This window comes from Osmerus mordax, chromosome 2 (assembly GCF_038355195.1).
Source record: "Osmerus mordax isolate fOsmMor3 chromosome 2, fOsmMor3.pri, whole genome shotgun sequence".
NCBI classification, from domain to species: domain Eukaryota; kingdom Metazoa; phylum Chordata; class Actinopteri; order Osmeriformes; family Osmeridae; genus Osmerus; species Osmerus mordax.
The window spans coordinates 3,456,622-3,481,802 of NC_090051.1; the positions used below are offsets into that span (position 1 = coordinate 3,456,622).

Consider the following 25,181-nt stretch of genomic DNA (forward strand, 5'->3'; position numbering starts at 1 on the left):
GGGTCAAACTTTAAATTATTTAAAATTATTGACTTACCAGTGTTCTTCAATTTGGCAGCTAAAATGTCAAACTTATTCGTATATGTCACAGTCAGCGTAAATGGCCACTAAACACAGTTAACTGAGGGAACAATCTGTGGTATTATTTCGAAATGAGCACGATGTTTATGCCTACCTTAATATAGGCCATAACTAGGCCTTGATGTATCTAATTACATACGCGTGGTAGAATGAAAAAAACCGTAATGAGAGTCTTGTGATTTGTTCCAATCAGTTATCTGTTGAGCGAAGTCTCTTCTCTTTGATCTGGGGATGGTACTGAGGTTTTGCTGAGAACAGCGGCAGAATAAGGCAAAAATCCACTTTCGGATCTTTGCCCGGACGCCGTGCAGGTGAAGTCAGCATTAGCATTTCTGGAGCCTAGAGCACTGGCTGCCTGACTGCTATGACAACTGAGACATGAACAAGGCCCAGCGGCTGATGGCGCGCTGACCGCTGCCGCCGCCGCCGCTGCTGCCGCTGCCGCTGATGCTGCCGCAGAACTATTGAGGCCCGCGGGTGATTGATAAAGTCCTGGGTGCCTGAAGCTACAGAGAAGTTCTGGTCGCGAGTAAGGATGGGAGAGTGCACGGAAAGTATCAAGGGGGCGGATGGAGGTGGCGAAAGGTGACGAGGCGGCACCAGACGCAGCTGCGGCAGCGGCTGCTGCTGTGACACCAACATGCGGGTAATAGTGCAGAGGCATGTGAGAATGGAAAGGGTATGGTAGACTTCCGGTGGCTGCCGCGTGCGTCATCATGTAGGTGTAAAAGCTTGGGTCTGCTGGATGGGGCCAAGACATCGCCAAACGTTGCCTCTTATCCTTCATCCGTCTGTTCTGGAACCAGACCTAGACACAAAATAAAGCGCAAGTTTAGTCGATCTCAACACATCCTAACTTGGCTATGGGTCTTTAATGTGACAGGAATTATTATTTCACCTTTGATGTTAAGATTTATTTCTTTAAGCGTGCACACTGCACAAGCTACGGCTTCCGGTCAAAATATTTAAAATGAATCTAAAAGTCTGTGAGTGTGTGTGTGTGTGTGTGTGTATTTATGTGTGAGAGAGACAGAAAGACAGAGAGACAGAGAGACAGAAAGAGAGAGAGTGAGAGAGAGCGAGACAAGGGGGAGAGGAGGGCGCTTTCAAAGATTGAGGATATTTTGCTTTATTCAAACTGATAGGCTTACGTCGCCCTTTTAATTGTTCCAAAGATTATCCTAAAATCATCCAAGCTATGCAATAGCATGCAGGCTTCCACAACAATCGAGTTCATCCAGAAGTTTTCTGGAAGTATGGTATGTGTATGTTTGAGTGTATTTGGGGGGGTGGGGGCGCGGGGGGGGGGGGTGGTGGTGGTGGGGGGGGGGTCGCTAAACGTTCCCTTTAAATTCCCTGCGCTTAATTGTTTTTATGTCAAATATCTAGGGTATATAATAATATAAAACTATAATATTAAAACAGAATACACCCTCTGATGAACATGTTAGTAAATAATACAGATAGAAAGGCTACCTTAATAGTAGTCTCAGGTAGATTCAGTGCTGCAGCCAGTTCGCATCTTCTTGGCCTCGAGACATAATTTTCCCTGTAAAATTCTTTCTCCAGTCGTCCTATTTGTTCTCTGGTGAAAGCAGTCCGATATCTTCTGACTTGATCCGCATTAGAACTGTTTGGGCCTCCCATAGAATTACCGTTAAGATTGGAAAGCGAAGATGAACTTGTATTGGACCCTCCAGACATATTGTCAGAAAACCCTAAAACAGAACCATGCAAAAGTTATTCGATAAAACATAAGTAAATGCAAATTGACACATTATTAGGATTATAGAATTGTAGTAATACAGCCTAATGGAAACGTTACTGGTAACAAAAGACAAATAAAAACGTTTGCCTCCTTACAGAAAATAAATAAAACTAAGTTAGGTATTCCCAAAATTACATGTATAAACTGATTTGATTTTAAACCCCCTTCTAATGTTTTTACGAAGCCATTTATCATAGTATTTTATGCCATTATTAGAATTAGCTTAGCCTATTTAATCGCAATAATAAGTAGTTTTGATACAGTTTCTAGATCTATAGGCTACACTGTTAAAATATTATGGATTATGAAAAAACGTGTATAGGCTATTTTAAAATAAACCGCTACCTTTGTTATTGTTTTCCTTGTGTTGGCTCGGGGAGCGATGCGATGGGCATCCCACCTCCACATCACTGTTAATGTCGGAATCTTGAGAAACTTCTGGATATAAGCTAATTTTCTTACGGCTTTCTGACGATGAAATCTCCGCTGAAGACGTATTTTCGCTGTTATGATGGTTACCGAAGAGACTGTCGATTTCGAACTTGCCTTTGGTTGGAATATCCCCGAGACTTCCATGAAGAGAAGCGGAAGTTATTCTCGGGCTTAGTCGACCACTGTGCTGAGAATTTTCAAGGGCCTCCAATACCGAATTTCCAGATTCTGAGAGTCTTTTGCCAGAAACTGGGCTGTGCAGACCCCTTTCCATCAGAATCATCTCCTTTCTTATCCTGTCCATCATTAAGTCTTAAAGCAAAAAAGGAAAAATTCCCAGGGATAGTGCTCCGATGACTGTGGCGGAGCTAATCCGCAGTCAACTCAGCAACTGTCTTTAAATAATAAAACACCTTTTATGTGCGAGACGCAGAAATATAAGATGCCAACGCGAGCAACGAATGGCTGCTCAAAATGACCCGTGCATCCTTTCTATCCCAAAATGTCATTCATCAAAAAGTGGTTGCTGCTCGTCGTTAAGGTGTGCGCGTGACGCTGCTCGAATGATCATTTATTGTAACAGGTTTATAAGCAAATAAATACGAGAGGGCTGTCAGTTGATGATGGAGGCGGCCTTCGGCCAGACAAATATATCCAAGTGAAGAGGAAGAGGAGAAGTGAGGAGTGGAGTGCTGGTCCCTCGGTTGATCTGATTCTGCTTTAGATTGCTCTTGGGTTTGGCCTCTGGGGTGAAATTGACAGTCTGATTAATAAAATGAGCGCGGCAACATTTCCCTCTTCATTTAGGAATATCATTATGCTTTGATTCTCTATTGTCTCTCCCTTCTGTTGTTTCTGCCCTCACCCTTCTTCTCTTTCTCCTCTTTTCATTCTTCCTCGATTATGTTATTGCTGCTTCTTCGTGAAACACTGAAATTATATCACAATAGGTCTGACCTTAGTTGAAAGGGAATTTTAAATGTAGCATACTACAGACTTAATTAAGAATGCTTTACAACAGTTTTATGTATAAAAAAAGAGCCTAATAATAATAAGGTTTTCGTTTAAATTGTACTTTAGTGCCATGCAGTGCATTTTTTCTTTCTACCTTCAGCCTATCTTGCAATACAATTTTACAGCCTGTTTCAACCATAGCCTACAAAATTAGAGATCTTACTCATTTATACCACTGTTATTTGAGCGTTTCATCTAATAAATGTGGTCAACGAATAAAATGGCACAATGAACCGTTTTCAACATTATATAATTTCACAGCGTTTGTTGATAGCTAATTGCTTGTGCCTATTTATCTCTCATAGCCATTCTCACTTTCCAAAGTAAAAAATGTGGATTGTATTTGCATGCGGGTGTGTGCTATTTCAGCAGCTATTGTTGCACCTGCATTGTCTTGTTGTTAATATGAAATTAAAATTATTTTATTTTAATCTCTTAATGATCATTGCCAGCTGCAGGCACTGTTTATCTATCGGCGTTTCATTGTTTAAAAATAGGCCTAAGATCAAGCGCTGTCCTGGGTTCTGAGACTGAATGGTTCGTAATGGCGAGGTTAACGGGGAATGTGCAACGCTATGTGGGTATTGATAGTGGAGTTTAGCAGAGGGGCCCGGAAGTGCTGTCTGGTGCGTTCTCTGGCGCCCCCCTCAGTTTACATAAAGTATTACATAAGTTACGTGATGTCTGTTTTGTTTCCTGCCCCTCAGTCCGTAGATTAATTCACCTTTTAAAGAACAACGGATTTCTTTGGACTGTAATTTAGAATTGACTATGAAGAATGTGTAGGCCTACATCATTTCCAAAAATGTAGCGACTTTAATCCACACGTGCATTAGCTTTCTGTGCCAGTATTGTGTATCCAACCCCGAAAACGTTAGGCTAAAGATAGCCTACTAATTATAAAGCTGCTGGATGTTTCCTTCGACAATCCTATTTTTAAGTAGATCGTCATAATTTTCCATTTAGATGAGACTATTATGACTTGCCTTGTAGAATTTTCAAACATAGGTTTAGGCCTAGCCTGTTTCGTTTAAATAACCGATTTTGACTTAGGCCTACATGAACATAATTCTGATGGCAATCAATTAAGGCTTGTGACATCTAAAAGTGAAGCGTTATTGGAAGTTTCGCCGAAAGAATATAATTTGACGTAGCCCTAAATGCTGTGACGTTTTGGAAAAGCTCTTTCGAATCTGAAATAAAAGGTGAAACCTATCGATGATGGAGTAGCCTGTATAGCATTATAACTTCAACATGGCACCAGTAGTCATATATAATAAAACTAGGTTATATAATAATCAAGAGATGTAGCCTACAAATGAACAATAATTTACTGATATTTTAAGCATTAACATGCTGACGTGCCTCAATTGTATTAAAGCCAAATATTTTCCTCTGAGATGAATAAATGTTACAAAACTTACTAATATATGAGAACTAGATGCACAATTAATCATTCCACTTAGGCCTGTCCCAAACATTTATCCCAACGAACTTCTCTATGAAATAGCATCAACTGCATATGTCTCATCATCATCCTCATCATACATGTAGCCTATGTTTATTATGCTTTTCCACGTGCATTCATGTCACACGTAGGCTACAGGTATTTTCTAGGCAGACTACAGCTTGTTAGTTTTCTGTCTCCATGTGATGAGTAGTGCCATTTGATCAGATGTTTGTCTTAACATTCAGTCACTATGCTGCAGTCAAACAAGAGTATAAAAAGTAGTAAGTAAAACAACTTTTGTAAACTGTTCCTATGCGTCTGTTCCATTGACATTGCCCCGTCGTCTTGTAAATATATCCAGAAACCTTTTTTTGCGGTCAGAGGTTTCTTCGAGAAATTCTCTTACATTCTCTTCTCGAATGTAAACTGAGAGAGCCATCTAGTGGCGATTATCCACCTTTGCGGGCAACATGCTACCAACTCAATTGGGGCATCCATGTTTGAAAACAATCTGAATGGTGACAGTGCCTCAAGACGACACAGGAAAACACAACCTTATATATAACGCATTTTTTTCTCCAAAACTACACGGTTTACACGGTAACAACTGATTAATTCCACCAAAGAACATAATAATAAAACAAGCCACCAGAATGAAATCAAAACTATAGAAATTTAAGTGCGAATCATCAATACGTGTCTTAGATAGACTATTAGGTTTTATTTGTTATGTGTTACTGTGACGAGTTCTTGTTCTTTCATAATTTTATAAAAATTGCAGATTGCACACTTAGTGCATGGTTCATAATCCCTCCCACTGTGGCCTTTAGACTCCTCTTCAAACTTTACCTCGACTAACTTGCGCGTACAAAGCGAAAATAACACTTAATTTGCCAACTTGTTGTGATAGGCTACCTGCGAATTTGTATCTTCTCTACACGTTGTATTTCAGATCCTGTTCAACAAACTGCAGCCAGCAGTAAATAACCATAAAGTGTTCAATTTTGCACTTGGCCTATATATCGTGGTTTTCACTGCACTGTGCGCTACTGTAATCGAGATGACTTCAATACTCTGATGTTAAGTAATTGAGATGTTATTGCACTGTAGTTGTATTTTTGTTCAGCATGGAGTACTTAACTACCTACTAGCCATTTAAGTAATTTAGATTTGTTGCTGTTTTTTTGTTGCTCTAGTGTCTTTGTGTTCACAGTTGGCCTACCTGATCGCTGGAATATGGTTGCTTTGCCATGTGGCTTGTAGACCGGAATACAAACCTGTTCATTGACATAGTTACATACTTCTGATTCTTAATCTTCTGCAGTAGCATACTTTAAATGAACTAGTATTTGTACGTCGCTTTGGACAAAAGCTCTGCTACATGTATAAAATGAAAGCCATAAATGACACCGTCTTGCGAGTTTTGTTTAGTAGTGGGTAGTGGGTTTGTTTATGTGATAGGTAAGGCCTGTATATGTAACAGTTGTCTGATAGGCTTTGCTGCCGGTGTAGGAAGTTGGCATGCAGAAGACTCAAGTTCAGTCCAATCATGTTCCCTCCTTAGTTTAGATACAACTCATATTACCTGCTCACAAGAGGAACTACCCAGCTAACACAATTACGTACCAGAACATGACGTCAATGCCATTTTAGATACAAAGTCGTAATAACGTAAATGTGGTGTCAACTGACTAAAGTTAGTGAGCAAACACAATAATGATTAAAAAAGATGCAACTTTGGAAAGATAATATGAGAGATAAATAAGCACAGGTTTATTCAGGACGTAGCATTATGGTGGCTTCTGAATGTCCTAAGGACATTATTTAGGAAAGTTATAAACCTTGCCTGGACGTACACGATTAGATACCCAATTGGTACTGTAAATTACGTTATGAGAGGATGCCCTAATATAACGTTTTCATATAGTGTCATGATACCCAGGAAATGTACCTAAGACATTTGTAACGTTCCCTAAGGTCATACAGAGGTACTGAATGTTACAGTCTGTTTAGGACGTTAGAGGTACGACCCATTCACACGTTATGGAAACTTTTAGTCTATTGAACCTATCCCTATCACATGTAACGCCTTATAGGCCTACATGTATCTTATTCGCATGTAAGCTAAACATGCCCTTACGTGGCCCACACATTATTCTGAACAAAGCTCACAAATAAAAAACGTTGTACAAAATATCGATTAATTAAATATCATCCTTTCAACACTATGGTACTAGAAACGTTTATTAATAAAGATTTGGCTACAACAAGAAGTTTCACGAAATTATGAGGCAGGTTGTGTACGATAATCTAACTTTCTCCCAGGCTTGTCTCGGTCATTAGCCATAGGCCTATATATTATATTTGCATGTCACGTGAAAAAACCGGCCAACCACATTTTCATTGTCACTTCTGTAATCTGTGAAGCAAAAATAAACCATTTGACTTCAGTGTGGGTTTGCTGTCGTAGCATGCAAGGCAACATACTGTGTTTCGTGTGTTTTCGATTTGGGAGGATTACTTGAAATTGTCATCAAAAGGATTTAACATTTTGACCATTAAGTGAAAATGGAGGGCTTGGGCGATTATATTCATTGCAGTTATCATTCCTCGACCCTCGAACGACCTGCGGCAGCATTTACAGAAAACAAACTAAGCGCTCACTGGACAGAATCTTGTAAATCTTATACAGTACTCTCTACAGCATCAAGACATGCACCTCCACCATTTGACTGTGGGTTTGGGAGAAGTTGTTTTGGTTGCACACTCCCAGACAGTCATGCCTTTCAGCAAGGTGCACTGACGTCCTCTACGTCGGTTTCTGGAGGCTCTGTAAAACAAAATATGCCTTTTTCAGGACTCATTAGTCACAATTTACACTGCAGTGCAATAACGTCAAGGATCAAAGACTTACGGGTCTATGAAGGCTACACGGACTCTTATTCCAGGAACGCTCGTTATATAGACATACCTGTTGTTGGCAGGGATCCGATGCATGATATTTTACCCCTGGAAGATCCGATGCCCCGGGACCGGCCTGTTTGTAGCAACTCAGTGTATCATTATAGGGATCAGCCCCAGAGCTCTCAGCTGTGGATCCCATCCATCCCAGGTATAATGCTACAGTTGTTGAATGTTAACATGATGCTTTCCTCGGGAGAAAAGGACATTTGTGTGAAGCGTCATGTTGCCCGGTTGGAGAAGAAATCCAGTGTAATTGGTCATCTGGAAAAATAGATTCGGTGTAGTGGATAATCCGATCGATGTTTTGATAGGCTACTCAAACGTAATACTACTAGATAGCCTATAGGTTACTTATACGTAGGTCTCCTTATTTACGCACGCTTATAGTGCAGAATCATATCATATAAAGTGAAATAAAGTTGTACTCTTCTTAACTCATTTTCCTCCCAACGCCTCTTGTTTATCTGCACGTCTGTAGAGGAAGCAGTAATGAAGCAGCCAGATGTCAGGACTTTTTACCGACGTGGAAGAAAGAAACGGGTGCCCTACACAAAGCCGCAGCTCAAGGAACTTGAACGAGAATATACCATTAGCAAGTTTATTACCAAGGACAAGAGGCGACGTATAGCTTTCTCCACCAGTCTGTCCGAGCGACAAGTAACTATATGGTTTCAAAATCGCCGCGTCAAAGATAAGAAGGTCATTTCTGAAATTAAAGGCGACGAAACTTGTTCTTGATATGTACCAAGGGTTATGTTGACAACTGAATGACCTCAGGTAGCTTTCTATACCCGTTTTCTTGTAAATCGTTCTGTCGTTTTTTTCTTCTTAAATGTAATCATCAACAAGCTGCTGTTTTTTTTAAAGTGTGCCAAGTCAGAGTAACATATGTTATATAGCCTATGTTGAAATGTAGAAATGTTGTAGTCATTTGTAAGACTAACGTTAATGATTGTTTTGGTTGTGGATATTCCGCGGGTAGGAAAGAGCACATAGGCCTAGCTGGATGAGTGAATTCACTCATCAAGCTTAGAATCATCTTTGGAAGTTGATTTTCAAGTTCATATGTATCCACAGGTTGTCTTCAGAAATATGACTGAGTGTTATATATTCTTATGACAGATGTACTCTTGTAATGTGTATTGATTAAGTATAGAATTGCACTCTTTGAATGTGCATTGCGTTGGTTTCATTGCCAGAGACTGAGATATCGGTAGCTTATGCCATGCAGAATTATTCAAATAAAATATATATGAATAATTATTGTTGTCCACTTTGTGACAGTGGTTTTCATTGTTGGTTGTGAGAGTATTTCAATTTCAAACACGGAAGATGCCGGGGCAATATGCGCGCCCCCAACTGCAGGTCACATAAACTCATTTGATTGCAAAACCTTTGCTGTCTTTAAGACGCACAAAAACTTATCGTTTTTATAGTTTTATCATGAATGCCTTCTCAAGAAAAATAGCAAATCATGACGCAGTTCAGTCGTAGAAAAGTCAGGAAATGTGTCCCATTTGAGGAGTTTACGACTTAAAACCACCTATTGCCCTGCTAAATAATCATTCAGCAATATAACACATGCTAATCATCGGAAGTAATATAATTACTTTATTTGCTTACACATGATTGGCTTACATTTGGCCTATTTTGTCTTATACATAGGCTCTTCATGAGATTGGCCCACCCATTATAACATTTCTATAGACTTGTTTCGCCATCTGCTGGACTCAACACGCAACAACTCAGTCTGTTAACTTTCTGTTGAAATTTGTAAATTAATGTATTGGTAGTAACATTTCCGTAAAATAATGTGTCATCATAACTAGTTGTCACGCAATGGATGTTATGATGTGAAGGCTGCAGCTTTATTAATTTACACCGATAGGCCAACAAAACGTCTTACAAAACTCACAGAAAACAATAGGCTACATTTTGATACTAAAAACATGCCTTTTACGCAATAGTTATAGCGCAAATTGATGTTTTCCTTTGACCGAAGGTTCCCTGAACTCAAGACAGCTCGTCTTCAAAAATGGCGACTTGAGGGACGGTTTCTTCTGTCACTAGATAGCGTGCACTTGGACTTGTTTTTGCTTAATCTGAGCTCTCTGGACTTTGACCTTGAACTACGATTAACGCATGTTTCTATGCGTAAAAAAACATGTATTTCCAACCCTGCAATAGCTTAGACATTTTGTACATTCTTTTCTATGTATTGGTGGTTTACAAAGACTTTTGTTGATACATTTGCATTTACAAGTCTCGTAAAATCAGGCCATAGCCTTCAGAAAGCTTGTCTTTCGGACGAAGTTGTCAGTGTCCCTGGTGGTCCTCACTGCGTGGTTTACCAATGAAAATAGATGAATATAGGGGTATTTCCATGTTTCAAAATGAAAGATACAGGTTTTTGTGACTTTGTAGAGGAATAGATGTGATGGGAGAATTGCTTATTGTAGATCCAGGGCTAAGCCTAAGCAATTTCTCTTTTACTAAATGAGTTAGTGAAAGGTCTAGTCTCAATCTAGCCACTGACAAATTACAACATTGTCCTGACTAATTTACGTATATTATTGGGATGTACATTTTATTTAATCAATTGTAACAAAGGCACATTAATTTCAATTGTGTTTATACTTAATACCTTGCTATTCATCTAATTGTAGTTGAGCATTCTGTTACTGTGTTTTGCAAAAACATTGCCTAAAAAACATTTAAAATGTTGTTTTTATTTTCACATAATTGTTCAAAGATGTGTCTTTTATTTCCATGTTTTGTAGAACAATTTAACAAATTGAGAGGTTTTGACACAGGGTTGCGTCCATATCATATTTAATGCATTTCTAATAAGTTAAATACTATTTAGTTTAAAAACTAAAATGTCACTTAAACTAGGCCTATAGGCTCTAGTCACAATATCGCTATTTTGTCAACAAAGTAGGTGATTTTATTCATGTTAAGTTTAGCACGTATTATCAACATGTATCACCAAATATATTGTAATATAATACATTTAGCCCACTACAATTAGTGACTAATGTTAATAATTGTTACAATATCACTGAAATATGTTTGGGTAAATCCAGAAAGTATTGTCCCTCATGTTTGTTCTTGCCACTATTCCACGAGTTGCGTTGGTATTGGCCAGTACAGTCTACGTATTTTCCTAAATATTCACAGCAATGACACATACCATGCGACTGAGGTCATATACATAACAAAAAACAATGATACAAATTAATGTAATTATGGATAGAAAGACGTTGCAACGGTTCCAATTGTCAACTATACCTACCGTCCACGCTCACACACATAATCATGTTGATGTTGATTTTAAACCGATTTTGAACAATTAGATCAACGTACTTATTATCACCCACACACATTAAAGGATATTTAACTACATTTCATAGTAAGAAGTCTATATGCATTTTATTTCATCCGTTTTGTTTGCATCACATCATGATTTCCTACACATAGGCAGGTTGGTGTGCAGGAAATTTGGTGTGCACATATTGGTTTCTAAATAAGGGAATTATTATAAAAAATATAAACCAATCTTTTTCTTTGATTATAAGCTTATTGGGCCTTCCCTTGCAGAATAGCATGCCTTGCCTTATTAAGAGCAAGGGTAGGACTAAACAACATGGTTTGCATATCACGTGATGCCTCCTTAGCCAATCAACAATTAGCTTCCCTTTATTCTTTAGGAGTAGCTAAAAGGGGTGTAAGAAGCGTTTGAGAGAGCTCAATGGAAATGTGTGAGCGAAATCCTCTAAATTCTGGCTATGTAGGTTCTCTTTTGAATTTTCCTACCCCGGAGTCTTTATATTTCACAAACTTGCGGGGTAATGGAGCCCATCATCCCGCTCTTCATCAGCTCTCCTATAACAGGAGGGAGGTGTGCACGCTCCCGTGGACTTCTCCAAGTTCGTGCACATCTCCACCACAAAGCCGTGCCTTCAGTGGCTACTCTTCGCCGTTTCTACACAATTCAGTGTCTGTGAATACTAATCCAAACAACCACAACAAGGGACCAGTGGACGAGTCAAGTAAATATTATTTTCAGGACGTAAACCACAAGCCAGAGGAATCTGGCAAACAAGCGTTTTTTGCTGGTGAACATGGAGTGATCAGTTCGCGTAACTCGAAATACGAGTACGCAAACTTGGACCGACAGTCCCATAATTCTGCACCACCAATCCATCTAAATTCCACAAATCAGGGAGTTACTGCCTTTAAGCAATCGGTCCATACAAATACTCCAACGCAACCATCTGCAAATAATGCATGTTCCCGCGCGTCCTGTTCGGATGGTGAGTAGATCTCACAACTGTTGGTTGACAATTGGTTGGTGAGCTAACTAATCAGCCTCCCGATTGTTGTCTGCATTCAGAGCTGTGTTCCATGTTTCTTTCTAGACTGCTTTTAATGTAATTGCCAACGTGTTTCTACCTATTTGTTTTCCAGGTGCACCCTGGTGTTCATCACAAGTGAAACCCAGAAAGAAGAGAAAGCCATACACTAAACCACAGCTCGCTGAACTTGAGAATGAATTCATGATGAACGAATTCATAAACAGACAGAAAAGGAAGGAACTTTCCGATAGACTGGACTTAAGTGATCAACAAGTCAAAATCTGGTTCCAGAACCGCAGAATGAAGAAGAAAAGACTGATGATGCGCGAGCACGCATTCTCTATGTATGGATAGTCATGTGCTTGATCGTGACCTCCTAAGGCCCAGGGCCCAGGCAACCACAGCCATTTCAAAACTGTGTTCATATATTGACCTTGGAAATATACATATGGTTTGATAAAATATATAGTAAGCTTCAATTTTTTTTTTATTATCATACGACCCCCTAATGTTGTAAATTAAAACGGTTTCGTGTGTATTTTAGCATGCAAATTGTCACAAGCGATGCATTATTTCTCATTGATAGCCTGTGCATCTGAGTCGTGTTTTGAAAGAAATCATTGAACATTTGTGTATTTGTTTTGTTTTGGAAAGCATGCTCATTCAATATCGTTATTGTTGACAAAGATCCAGTAAAAGACTACGATGACGGAATATGCGTAGGCTGTCGCACATTATATTGTGTGTAACGATTCAGTATTTTGGATTGACGATGTGTTTATTTCTCGTCAAATGTATCAAAATAAATGTTATTTATGAGTGCATAAGTATATGTTATGGAGAAAGTAAACATAGCCTATCTAGGGTGGAAATGTTTGTCTGTCTTTCATGTTGACGTGGACCGGACTGTGTGCTACTGTTTGTAGGTTAACCATGAATAACTCTTCCAAGCTCAAGTTCGTATTTAGCTGGGGAATTTAGAACTGTGGGAAATGTTCATTTAATTGGTGTGTCAACTGCATGACTGCTATAGTTCAGTACAATAAACTCGTCTTCGGCATTATCACTGTCTTTCATTAAGTGAATTGAACGACTAATGTTTCTCCTCTTACTTGGGTTGCACATTAGGTGAGCTCCAATGTGAGCCTAACGCTGATGAAACATGATAGCAAAGTGAACCCAGAGAGAGTGAGAGATATTTCCTACATTAACACTTAATGCTGCAAAAGAGGCCAGTGGGCCCTATAGCATTACCTTAACGTTTCAGATGCGCAATAGGCTAAATCTGTGCTGGTACAGTGGTACTGACAAAATGAACATTCCTGTCCAGTGATAAACATATAGTGAGCACTCACATGTAGACTTGGTTCGAACCATCTGACGCGATTTAGCCTATCTTTACGTGCGGCTTAAATATGGGTTGGGATTCTAAATAGACACATTGACGTTTCCCTTACATTTTTATAGAATCAGTAATATTTTACGGATTTAGCTGAGGAACCTGGGACGGTTACTTATGTAAATGTTTTACGTTTCCCATAGAAACAATGGGTAAGTAAGTAATTGTCCTATACTGTCACGGGATTAGCATGGAGTTGTAGGCCTACAATGTAAATTAATCAGACCCTAAGTGAATGCTATTTCAGAATCTTCAAAATTGGTTGAAATGTAGGCTGTTTAATTCATGAGTAGGCCTATCTGTTAAAAAATATATAATTGGAATTTGAGACTACATATCTATGTAGATCTGTGTTTTAATGCAAGGAATTACCTTGCCAAATTATGTCGAATAAGTATCATTTCAAGAGTAGGCTATGTGTTTATTATCTTTACCCCATTTCGGGGGCGCTCAAAGTAGTTTTTCCACTACGAGATCTTAAGGATAGCTTAGGCCTATAGGCAACGTCAGCTTGCGTTCCTCTGATACCGGGGGCGTCAAAACAAAGTTAAGGTCAAGTTAGTGTCTAATATTGCATTTAAAAACATGAACAGTGCTCTGTTCATCTATATACAAGGACTTATTTAGCAAGGAGTTAAACCTATTTCGTGACACATTCAGGGGAACTTGAGGCGGAGTTGAAAACATGTCACTACTCGTTCACTTCCTCAGTGTTGATGCTTAAGCTACTCATTTTGGTCTCACTCTTAAACTTCTGATTCTGACGCTAAAATAATGCAAATGTATCTCCGACCCATAGTAAATAGCCTATACGAATTTAGATCATGCAATTCACAAAACATTATCAATACAGCTGCAGTTTACGAGTTTTTTCAATCATTGTAAAATATATAACATTGTTTACTGCATTTCAGCCTCTTCTCTTTGTTAATCATTCACTTGTTTTCACCTTCTCCTTCTCACTGAAGAAGAATCATATAGGTGTACTTTAAGCATCGTAGCCCTCGTCTGACATGGTCTCATGTCCAGTAGTAAATTTAAGACTTTTTAAATACATGCAATAGTCTAATTGTAGAAAAAATATACAGGCAAAATTAATCATGAGTGTGTATTTATTAGTTTCTGTTTTTTTTTTACACTGTAAGCACATCTTGTTCTTCTGTTGACTGTTTGTTAACAGTACTTTAATGTATTTAGCATACAGTTAACTGAAAAGTGGCTTTATATATATAAAAAAAAATAGCCTTCATGTTTACCGTTTATTGTTGACAGAAGTAGACAGAGTAGACTGAAGGAAGGCGGAAGATAGATGTTCGTTCCAAGATAGGTTTAAATGTATTCTAACGGTCCAGCCTACCTTTGGTCCTACTTTCTCTCACTTTCCCACACGTTGACCCTTATTTGTACATTAATGCGCATAAAGTTTTATATTTCAAATATCTCTTCCAACTTCAACAACGCTGAAAACTTAAAGACCTGAAACCCAGACGCTTTCAACAACAGCAACAAAGTAATCTCCTCGCACCATCACCAGTTCTTTTCCTGCTGAGTTACTCCATACACTTAAACTAGAACGCTTCCTTTTGTCTGTGTAATAAAATGATTTGAGTGTCGACGGTTATTGGGATTGCTTGGTGCACTGGTCTCAGACGGCAGACGTTCAAAGCCAGCACGGCTGTTTTGTACTTGGCAATGCAGAACACACTTTCAATCCATCATACAATGGATCATTCTTATTTTTTCTGTCATTTAAAAAAAAATGCTTACATACATTTCCAAAATAACTATTACCATTACTGGATTGCGTCTCTAAAATTGACAAATAAGGTAAGGAGGACTTTTTCCTTTTTTATGTGTTTTAAAGACTAGACTTCTGTTTAAAAAAATGCAAAACAAAGTTATGAGCCTAAAGGCCTACACGTACTATTCGCGTAGCGTCTCAATCGCTATTAGAGTCAAGTACAAAATGTAGCTTATTGAAACACTTGAAGATGTAAGCAATGTTTCCAAAAGAATCGATTTGGACCGTAGCTCTTCCTTTGTGTAGGCAGACCTATAGCATATAGTGCAAGTACTAACATTTTAAATAGACTAAGACTACTGATGTATTCCTTCAGTCGTTGACCCCTCTAGTGTGTTTGATTTGGTATCCTATTTTTCGTTGCTTTTGACCTTTACGTTGTTTCTTTTGCATCTGTGTAGGCCAGAGCAGTTTAACATGTAGGGTATGGCCATCAACGTGTTTTATGAAGATTTTTTATCTCCTGTAGCCTATTCAGGATTTAAAACCAAGTATAACATGAATATAACCCTATAAACATGGTCGTGTTGATGTGTTGTTGAGATGGTTAGCCAATTTAGCCAATTCCCCTGCGAAAAGATTATGCGCCACCAGTGACTGATTTTAGCCTGTATCTGCTATATCTGGTTGCATATATGTATAAAAATGGTTGATTGAGATTCCTTGTTCCTCCACGCAATAATACGTGGGAATAATATTCAGAGTTTTAGTGCAACGTGTGAAAGTGAATAGATATCAAACTAAAATGAATGCGTAATTGGCACTGTTTTCAAATAGCACACAGACCAAGGGTTAAATATGTGGGCGGTTATAATTTTTTTGATGCAGATTATGTTCCACGTAGAATACTTGATAGATGAGAGGTCTATGTGTGCCTCTGGTTTGACTTATTTTGCTGAAAAAGGTATCTACTAATGTATTTTTCGAGAGCTGCATAGGGCAAGCAGACAGATTTACATAGGAGTTACTAACCAAACCCAGGCAACCAATGAACTGCCGTGTGCGCCCACATGAGTTGCTCGAGACAGTTTTTAATGAATGATATTGATGTATGGTAATTCCTTTACCGGATCACATGACACAATTACCTCAAGAATCGATCAAGATGAATTGCACGTCAGCCCACGTTTCCGATTTTTTCTCCCTCGCGGGTCCTTTCCACACGCCTATGGTGCAATAGATGGACAAAGTTTAACACAGTCAAGCTGCCAATTCTTCTTCGCTATCGCAAAGGAAGGCGAGAGATGACGGAGTACGATGAGCGCAGCAACTGTGCGTCAAATATGTATTTACCAAGTTGTACATATTACGTTTCGGCGCCAGATTTTTCATCGGTCTCCTCCTTTTTACCACAGACTACATCGTGTCAAATCAATTTTCCCTATTCTTCAAACATAGCTCAAGTCCAACCTGTTCGGGATGTGGCTTTCAGGGACTTTGGACTGGATCACCCAAGCAAATGGCATTACAGGGGTAATTACGCTTCTTACTACTCAACGGATGAGATAATGCACCGAGACTTAATTCAGTCATCAAACCGGGCGGAAATGATATTCAAAAATGATTCCTTGTTCGGCCACCGTGGGGGGACGAACTCGCCCTGCAATTTCTTCACTAATGTTGGCCGAAATGGAGTTCTGCCTCAGGGGTTCGACCAGTTTTTCGAGACTGTTAGCTCTGAGAAAGCCAACCCTGACCATTCAAAACAAAAGACAGACAATGCCTCCGGAGAATCTGCGTGCAATAAAGAGACTCCAGATATACTAGAACAGTCTGTAGACCCAGCTGAGAACACAGACGAGGACTCTTCGATATCAAACTGCGCGGGGGACAAGAGCAACGGACCAAGTAGGTACAAGCATATGGGGTTATGGAACGTCCACTTTGTCGGGCCGGGTTTATGTGCCGCTTTATAAGGGTACAAAAGCTTTTATATCCCAATAAGATTTACTTTATGGCTGTAAAGATATTTACGATTGGAAAACAGTTGAGTTGTAAGTGAGGTACTCGCCTTAACTAGAGTATGATAATGGAATATTATATTCCTAATGTACACAGCAATGCATTTGTTCATGTATTACCCAAACAGATATACATGGTTATAACCTAGTCCCCAGTAGCAGGCGTTCAGATCGTCGACGTCTATGGTAGTTTTTCTATTGTCATATGTATTTATGCAGTTGTAGGCCTTGCATGATGTATAGGGGCCTACATTTTGTCACAAATAACAGCTATAGTTTTACATCCTTAAAAGCTAATGGCGAACTTCAAACATTGCATGTTGTGCCTGTGTGTGTATGACGGGGGGATATTTGTGTGTTTGTTCCTACGTGGGTTTGGAATACAAAGAGTATGTATGGCAGCGCACGCGCGTGTTTGTACACGCGCACAACCATCAGGGTATTTATGTAAGCCAATGTTTTGGTTTGCCAACCTGATATTTTTCCTCAAACCTGACGACGCTGTTTTAGTATGAACTGCTCTCTAAAAACATTCTCTTTCTTCTGTAGGTTCAACAAAGTCCAGAAAAAAGAGATGCCCCTACTCCAAATACCAGATCCGAGAACTTGAACGAGAATTCTTTTTCAATGTCTACATAAACAAGGAGAAGCGACTTCAGCTGTCAAGGATGTTAAACCTAACAGATCGCCAGGTGAAGATCTGGTTCCAAAATAGAAGAATGAAAGAGAAAAAGCTCAACCGAGATCGGCTTCAGTACTTTACAGGAAACCCTCTATTCTGAGAGTCCACATGTAAATTGGACTGTGAAATATCATCCTGAACAAATGACACATTTTCATCCAACACAAAAAACTATAGCCTATACGTCACAGCTACAGGCTACTGAACATTGTTGCTGGCTGGAGCTATCTATGCAAGGCTTTATGTCACACTTACCTCAATGAACACAGGCTACGTACATCCTCTTATTTGAAATATCATTCAATTCAGTCAAGGCAGATCAGTCAGGAGTCCTCGAAATTATCTACCAATCTACAGTGTATTATTATTATTATTATAAATAAGTGTAATCTAGATGTATCTTTATTTATTTGAGTTGAGGCTTCTCCGACACATGCTTTGACATTTATAAAAAATACATAGGTCCTACCTTGATTACAGTAATCATATAGTAATATAATTTATAACAGTAGACTTGTGTATGCATTTAGTAAACGCATGTAATGTGTATTGTGGTACTCAATAAAGTACACATGAAAAATATATGTATTAAACGTTCAATAATTACTAACCTAAGCAAATTACGCACACCGGCGCATCGAATTGGCTAAATAGGTAAAGTGGGAAAACTATTAATAATTATATAGGCTACACATACAACATAACTAGATATACTATATTTGCTATTATCACAGTCTAGTGTTTGTGTAGTTTATTTATTAAAACTAAAGTGGGGATAGCGTGTAACTTTACCAGTGGGGCTCTTGTAAAGTGTTCATCATGCAGCGCCTTATTCTCCCAACTTCAAAGTTTAGAGGATCTTTTATTTTCTTTCTGTTGTCTAACACAAGGCTGTTTACTAAACCTTGAACCGTCTAGACAGTATAATAAAAACGAGCTGTAAATGTCTCGATTGGGGGCTATTGGACTGAACCCCATGGCCACTTCAAATGCAGTTCTTTACCCCCCAAAATAGTCGAATTTTTTTAGTGCTTCCCTAGTCTATGCTTAAACAAAAGACGCATGAAATGTACACCATCATCTCATTTTTAAATAACAATTCATTATGGCGGCATAGCCTCCTACAAGTTATTTGTGTTAATAAGTCGGGGTGTATTGTTAGATAAAGAATACATTTGTTTACAAATTAAAGAACACCTTACAACTAAGTTAATCTGTTTTTTTTCATTTTACTCAAATATAATTTTATCTGTATTTGAACTTCTCCCTTTGCCAAGGTCGTCACCTTTCACCTTTATGAATATATCCCAAAAGGCGCCTCTTGGTGGTTGTGTGCATGCGCAACAGCCTTCTGATATCTGCACTGCAGTATAGGTTCTCAAAATGGCTGCGAACCATGGGGTTTTATTGTAGGCCTGTATAAAGATATAGATAAACCATGTAGCTGTAGACAAACCGTGTTGAGATTAAGCTAAATTGACTGTTCAACTGACATAGTGTAGATTTCCTTTCCTATAAACTGCAGTTACAGGTATCCTGGTATCTTTTAGCCACACTGTAAAATACTCTGTATAATCTACCAATTACAATCTGTCTTAACAAACCAACTCATGTCAATTGCATCCCATTATTGAAATATTTAGCAAGACTCTAATCATAACTAGTATAATGTAGTATATGCTATATAAGGATACAAGAATAAGTCAATTGACCTGGGTAACGTCTCGTAGGCTATTAAAGAATAGGCTATAATGTAAAGGTGATGAAAGAAAAAATGCACAATAAAAACAGGGACTTCAGTTTGAAAAGTTCAATCCTATAAATTGATTACAACATATGTCGTTTTATCATTTGGTTTAGGCATTTTAAATCCATCTATAAATGCATTGTATACGTTTCCGAATGGATAATCAGTCTAGTTTGTTTACACATGCGTTTAAGCGTCTGGCAAATGGGAAACCTTCTGAATATCTATTGTATTTTGGATATTTAAAATTAATCAATAAATAAACAATCAATGGACAGTTTTGGATAATTTATTAAATGTATTTGTTTTGTTGTTGAGAAAGTAGGCTAACATAATAATCAATTATAGGCATAATTAATCTGTGGATGAAAACAATTCAAACAAATTCGACATATTTAATTAGCCGAGGCCGATAATTTTTTTCCGACAACGTTATAATGTAAAAAATAATCTTGTTACATAGTACAATTATTTTTGTTTTTGGATTTCTTGCTTGGCGAATGACGGGCAACACGTAGAGTAACGCTCGTTCTTCTCCATTCTATCCACACGAGGGCAGACGTGTAGCTCCAATCAGTCCTGTTTACATCTGTAAGGAAAACACAAAGGTCGTTGTCTGAATTATCCTGACTAGTTTGTAATCCCCAAAGATGTTAGAGGAAATGTCCAGGTTCTACTGATCCACTGCTTTGGTCGTCGTCCAATTGAAAATGTAAAGTTGAGTACGTTTACATACAATGCCTTTGTTCTCTGGAGTTTTCATCAATTGGTGACACTATTTTTAAGTCAGTTGAACGAGTAGGCTTTCACAACCTCGCGTAAACGTTTCTATTATTAGAATGCAGGCTATATTAGGTACTATATTTAGAATCTTTTCCATTACTGCGTGAACAGGCTACACATTGTCAATGACCAGCCTACAGCGACAGTTAAGTCAGTTTGTGCCAGAAATAACCAACATTACGCTGAGATCATAGTTTGGAATCATATTGTTTGGTTGGAAGAAATTAACGAACTTAAATCTAGTCAAGTTGTTGGTGGCATATCAAAAGACTTTATAGCGTGGTTTGGACTTTTTAATTGCATTGGACAGCAAGGCTTAGCAGCTACGCAAGGCCTGTTTGCCTAAATTAACCTATACATTCGTCTGAAGGTATGTTATGATGTACTAATGTCTGTTAACAAGTAAATGCACATATTAATTTGTTTGTATAATTAAGTGTCCCTAACGTGATTCAATAGGTCTGTCATCAACAGCTTGTTATTAAGCTCCATCCGTTAGCCGGAACTTTGATTATCTAGATTAATTGGGTAATTCAACACAATATTAGACCTTAATATCGCAACTGTTATAAACATTTGATAATATAGGTCAACAAATAAATGCATAACAATTTTGGGCTATAGGCCTGTTCTTAGACCTCTAAGTCGATTATGTTTATGATGTTTGCCACAAACGTTGTAAGCTCAATTAATAATTGAACATTTTACTTTTTAAATTGTTCTAGAATAGTCCATTCAGTCACTAAGACCCTGTAGGCTTTTCTTCATATTGAAGTTTTAAATAGGGTTAGGGATATAAATATCTATTCTACATTTAAATTCTATCTAACAATTTAGCCCACTATGTTTTACCAGAGAAGGCCCTCGTCTTTCAACACTATAAGTCTATTTCTGTGTATAATTGGACATGTGTGTGTACGTTTTAAAGTAATAGTAGGCTATTCTTTACAACACTATATCTTGAAGAACATTATTAATTTCGAGCATAATACTCCTCGAGACGGTAAGGTTTGTTTAAAGAAGGAAACATCATTTGAATAGTTTATAATGCGTATAGTGTCATTATAATAGCGTTTTGAGCTAATACTGAAAATGGGTCGTTGTCTATTGCTATTGACTTTCTGTCTGTAGTGTCCTAAACGTTGTTTTGTGCACCAGTTATTAGGAAATCAAATACACATGTTCTAGTAGGCCTACTGGAAATCTTAATTAAGGCAACAAATAAAAAGCCTAGAATAGGCTACTTACTGTATTCAGCGCATTCATTTAGGCTAGATTTGAACTGTAATTATAAATTTTGATTTAGACCTAATTACTTCTGGACATTGTGCATGCATTGGTTATCAACTGCGTCCTTGTGTTCCATTAGTAGTATATCGACAAGCAGACTCAGCCTGAAAGTAGGCTACAATTAAATAATAATAGCATATGCGTGCATAACCGAGAACTCAAGTTGGCCCAATGCGTAAAAATAATGTTCTTTATTCAAATCTACAATTTCTGGATTGTCTATCCTTCCCAATTCTCAAGCATATCCACGATATTGCACATGTGTGAGCAATTGTTTTATCATATGAGAAATCCTTAGTATAACTAACTGCGTTTTGTGTTCTTGATATTAATGGCTATAGGCATCACTATTTATAATAAGTAATAGCTGTTTTTTATAGGCCAAAACCTACATTGAGTGAAATTTGTTTTTCATATTCTTCAACAGCCTAAGTAGAAACCGTTAACGCTTAATGCAACTGACGATTTCAGGTCGTTTCTTTGATGTTAGGCTATAGCTCTTTTTTGCACTTCTTCATTCATTCTACCAAGCAAAATAAGTGCATTTTTGAAATGTCCTTTGTGAGTCTGTTCAAACCAATTTCAAGTCCGTGTTCTAGGTGTCGCTGTTCACCACGTCTGCATCGTGTGACTCAGTGCGTCCGCGAGAGAGGAGGCTTCGTCTCAAGGCCATTTTCAAATTTCATTGGTGGGCTCGTCATGTGGTAGAGAGGCATCCTGAGTTACACGGAGATTGTTTTGCTAGATATGTCAGTTTACAAAGGACATCTCTCTCGTCTTTAAAACTAATCCAAAATGTCCTTTCCCAACAGCTCTCCCGCGGCAAATACTTTTCTAGTTGATTCGTTAATTGGTGCTTGCAGGACTGACAGCTTTTACTCCAACAGCAACATGTACATGCCGTCCGGAGTAGAAATGGGAACTTACGGAATGCAAACCTGTGGACTCCTGCCGTCTCTCGGTAAAAGAGGGGACGTCAACCATCAAAATATGGGCATGAATGTCCATTCGTACATACCTCAAATTGATAATTGGACGGATCCGAGATCTTGCAGAATAGATCAACAGTCTAACCAATTGTCTAATTGTACATTTTCACAAAACATTAAGGAGGAGAGTAACTGCTGCATGTATTCCGACAAGAGAGCAAAGGTCAGATCGTCCGATGTCCCCGCATACTCTAATATAATCCCAGAATCGTGTTCAGTTGATGGCCCTGAGATCCCTGTTCCGGGCTATTTCAGACTGAGTCAAACATATGCGAGTGGAAAACACCAGGACTATGGCCACGAGACGACGAGTCCAAACACGACATTGATGCAGCTTAACAGAGTCACTCCTAAATCGCAGCTACCTTCCTTTGTCGAAGTGGACAAGAAAACAGTCGAGGTACCGCAAATCCGGGAAACCAGCAGAACCCCCACACCAGTGCAAAGTCCAGATCCCAAGCCCATCGTGCAGGAGGAGAAAAATTGCTCCACTGAAGCGTCAGTCTCTAGCCCGGAGTTGCCACAGAAGGAGACGAAAGGTGGGTACAATAAAAGGTTTAATCGTATCGCGATGTAATATGAACGCTCCAGCATCATAAAACCCAATATAAAACACAAACAACCCTAAAGTCGTAATGTTTAATGAGAGTCTTTCTCAGGTTGCAGTAACTGCTTTTACAGGAAACGGTGCGACCGCATCACACAGTCGAGTGTTTGTTGTTTGTGGTTGCCCTATTATTGTTCTTTATTTATAAAACAATGTAATACTAGGGTTGTGCCTTGTAATAATCCGCTGTAGGCTATTATTTGAAACGTTATATTGTTTGGTGGTTTGACACCTTCCCATCCAATTCATCTGTCAAGCTTTAGCTACAATTGTAAAATCGTAATTGTTACCTCAAGAATTGTTTAAATATTGCATCTATTGATTTTATCCATTCATTTGATGTGAAGGTTTTTCAATTTCAATAAAAACTGCTTGGAAGTTTACATTACAATCGTTTGGTCTTTTTTTTTATTAAAGAAAGAAAAAAACAAATACTTATACCAGGAATAGGTTGCAAGCCGTACAACTAAGTTACAACACTGATTTATTTGGTGTATTTGGAACATTTAAGTAATCTATCATTATGCCCTTTTAAACCCTTTAAGAGCTCCAATGTAAGAATCCATGTTAATATCAATTCAAAAGAATACCACGTTGCTAAAATGTTGCTTTTGTTTTCATTACAGATTCCAAGATTAATACTCCAACAAGCAATTGGTTGACAGCAAAAAGTGGAAGGAAGAAAAGATGTCCTTACACAAAGTACCAGACGCTAGAATTGGAAAAGGAGTTTCTATTCAACATGTACCTGACTCGAGAGCGCCGTCTAGAGATCAGTAAAAGCGTCAACCTCACCGACAGACAAGTAAAGATTTGGTTCCAAAACCGTAGGATGAAGCTGAAGAAAATGAGTAGGGAAAATCGAATTCGGGAACTTACCTCAAATCTCACCTTTTCGTGAAAGTGCATATTTGAAAGGCAGTGCTATTGTATATTTCTGCTTCCCTCTTTACATGGGATGGGATGCTGTGGGGGATTGGACTCAAGATTCATTATTTTATCCAACGAAACTGTGATTGTACCGTTACTTTTTATTTACATGGTGACGAATTGTGTATTTTGAATTATGTTACATCGCAGGGTTATAGTCTTAAATTATTCGAAATATGATACACATCCATTTTGGACAGTTTTCTGTTATTGGGAACACATCGCAAGAGCGACTTATTTGGAGAGTCATAATATGTTAGACAAGCACATTTAGTCTACTAGGAGTGATTTGATCGTGTACCATTAGTTCAGAATTGAGCGCAGACTCAACTGCTCAATAGTAATCGTATTTGTCTCTGTCCAGCCTAAATGTGGTTTTACATGTTGGTGTTTAAATCTATTGCATGTTTGTGGCATGTATTCTGCAATAAATTGATGGTTCAAATATACGTATAGGCCTATTATGTTTTATATGCTTTTCTGTCTTGTTGCAGTTTGCCTATCAAATTGGCCGTGTTTATTTTGGAAAAAGGTAGCCTATATCTATGGATTTGGGCCTTTCGTGTAAGCGCACAGACACGGATGAATTTCACCCAGCGAACAGCTAGCCCACTGCTAAAAATGTTTGTTGTAATTAAAGTCATATCTGCAATGATAATGCACTATAAAACAAACTTGAAATAGGCTACACGCTAACCGTTCAATTTATTCTCAAATACAAAATAGGCTACGATGTCTGAATAAGCTATAGGGTTACATTATTCAATAATTAGCTAACATCTAGGCTATAGGCATGTCTAAAATTATTTTAAAAACCTTACTTGTTAGCCTACACTTATATATTATATTATAAGGTCGTACAGTACAATTATAGCCTATGTGTAATAAAAATAGAAATACGTCACAAAATGTAAGTAATAACAAT

The 25,181-nt window shown here is 38.2% G+C and overlaps 5 protein-coding genes across 5 annotated transcripts; 4 read left to right on the plus strand and 1 right to left on the minus strand.

Annotated features, from left to right (window-relative positions):
* Positions 1-274: 274 nt before the first annotated feature.
* evx2 (even-skipped homeobox 2) lies at positions 275-2,588 on the minus strand. Its single transcript, XM_067261951.1, has 3 exons — positions 2,195-2,588; positions 1,558-1,799; positions 275-889 (listed from the first exon to the last, which is right to left on the minus strand). Exons 1-3 carry the CDS (start codon positions 2,586-2,588, stop codon positions 275-277), a joined length of 1,251 nt encoding a protein of 416 aa, XP_067118052.1.
* A 5,001-nt stretch (positions 2,589-7,589) lies between these two features.
* On the plus strand, positions 7,590-8,447 carry hoxd13a (homeobox D13a). The gene is made up of 2 exons (XM_067254011.1): positions 7,590-7,857; positions 8,188-8,447. The coding sequence occupies exons 1-2, from the start codon at positions 7,590-7,592 to the stop codon at positions 8,445-8,447; spliced, it is 528 nt and encodes a 175-aa protein (XP_067110112.1).
* Positions 8,448-11,460: 3,013 nt separating this feature from the next.
* On the plus strand, positions 11,461-13,119 carry hoxd12a (homeobox D12a). The gene is made up of 2 exons (XM_067259044.1): positions 11,461-12,025; positions 12,180-13,119. Exons 1-2 carry the CDS (start codon positions 11,461-11,463, stop codon positions 12,419-12,421), a joined length of 807 nt encoding a protein of 268 aa, XP_067115145.1. The 3' UTR covers positions 12,422-13,119.
* A 3,377-nt stretch (positions 13,120-16,496) lies between these two features.
* Positions 16,497-18,476, plus strand: hoxd11a (homeobox D11a). Its single transcript, XM_067257565.1, has 2 exons — positions 16,497-17,115; positions 17,778-18,476. Exons 1-2 carry the CDS (start codon positions 16,512-16,514, stop codon positions 18,008-18,010), a joined length of 837 nt encoding a protein of 278 aa, XP_067113666.1. The 5' UTR covers positions 16,497-16,511; the 3' UTR covers positions 18,011-18,476.
* A 4,000-nt stretch (positions 18,477-22,476) lies between these two features.
* hoxd10a (homeobox D10a) lies at positions 22,477-24,688 on the plus strand. Its single transcript, XM_067257783.1, has 2 exons — positions 22,477-23,258; positions 23,953-24,688. The coding sequence occupies exons 1-2, from the start codon at positions 22,526-22,528 to the stop codon at positions 24,225-24,227; spliced, it is 1,008 nt and encodes a 335-aa protein (XP_067113884.1). The 5' UTR covers positions 22,477-22,525; the 3' UTR covers positions 24,228-24,688.
* Positions 24,689-25,181: the final 493 nt, after the last annotated feature.

Excerpts from the sequence above, each read along its gene's own strand:
- evx2 (XM_067261951.1), bottom strand. The coding sequence starts at position 2,588 with ATGATGGACAGGATAAGAAAGGAGATGATTCTGATGGAAAGGGGTCTG. Across the intron at positions 1,800-2,194 it reads CAAGGAAAACAATAACAAAG|GGTTTTCTGACAATATGTCT; the intron begins GTAGCGGTTTAT and ends GTTCTGTTTTAG. Across the intron at positions 890-1,557 it reads TACCTGAGACTACTATTAAG|GTCTGGTTCCAGAACAGACG; the intron begins GTAGCCTTTCTA and ends TTTTGTGTCTAG.
- hoxd13a (XM_067254011.1), top strand. The coding sequence starts at position 7,590 with ATGCCTTTTTCAGGACTCATTAGTCACAATTTACACTGCAGTGCAATA. Across the intron at positions 7,858-8,187 it reads GTGGATCCCATCCATCCCAG|AGGAAGCAGTAATGAAGCAG; the intron begins GTATAATGCTAC and ends GCACGTCTGTAG.
- hoxd12a (XM_067259044.1), top strand. The coding sequence starts at position 11,461 with ATGGAAATGTGTGAGCGAAATCCTCTAAATTCTGGCTATGTAGGTTCT. Across the intron at positions 12,026-12,179 it reads CCGCGCGTCCTGTTCGGATG|GTGCACCCTGGTGTTCATCA; the intron begins GTGAGTAGATCT and ends TTTGTTTTCCAG.
- hoxd11a (XM_067257565.1), top strand. The coding sequence starts at position 16,512 with ATGACGGAGTACGATGAGCGCAGCAACTGTGCGTCAAATATGTATTTA. Across the intron at positions 17,116-17,777 it reads GGACAAGAGCAACGGACCAA|GTTCAACAAAGTCCAGAAAA; the intron begins GTAGGTACAAGC and ends TTTCTTCTGTAG.
- hoxd10a (XM_067257783.1), top strand. The coding sequence starts at position 22,526 with ATGTCCTTTCCCAACAGCTCTCCCGCGGCAAATACTTTTCTAGTTGAT. Across the intron at positions 23,259-23,952 it reads GCCACAGAAGGAGACGAAAG|ATTCCAAGATTAATACTCCA; the intron begins GTGGGTACAATA and ends TTTTCATTACAG.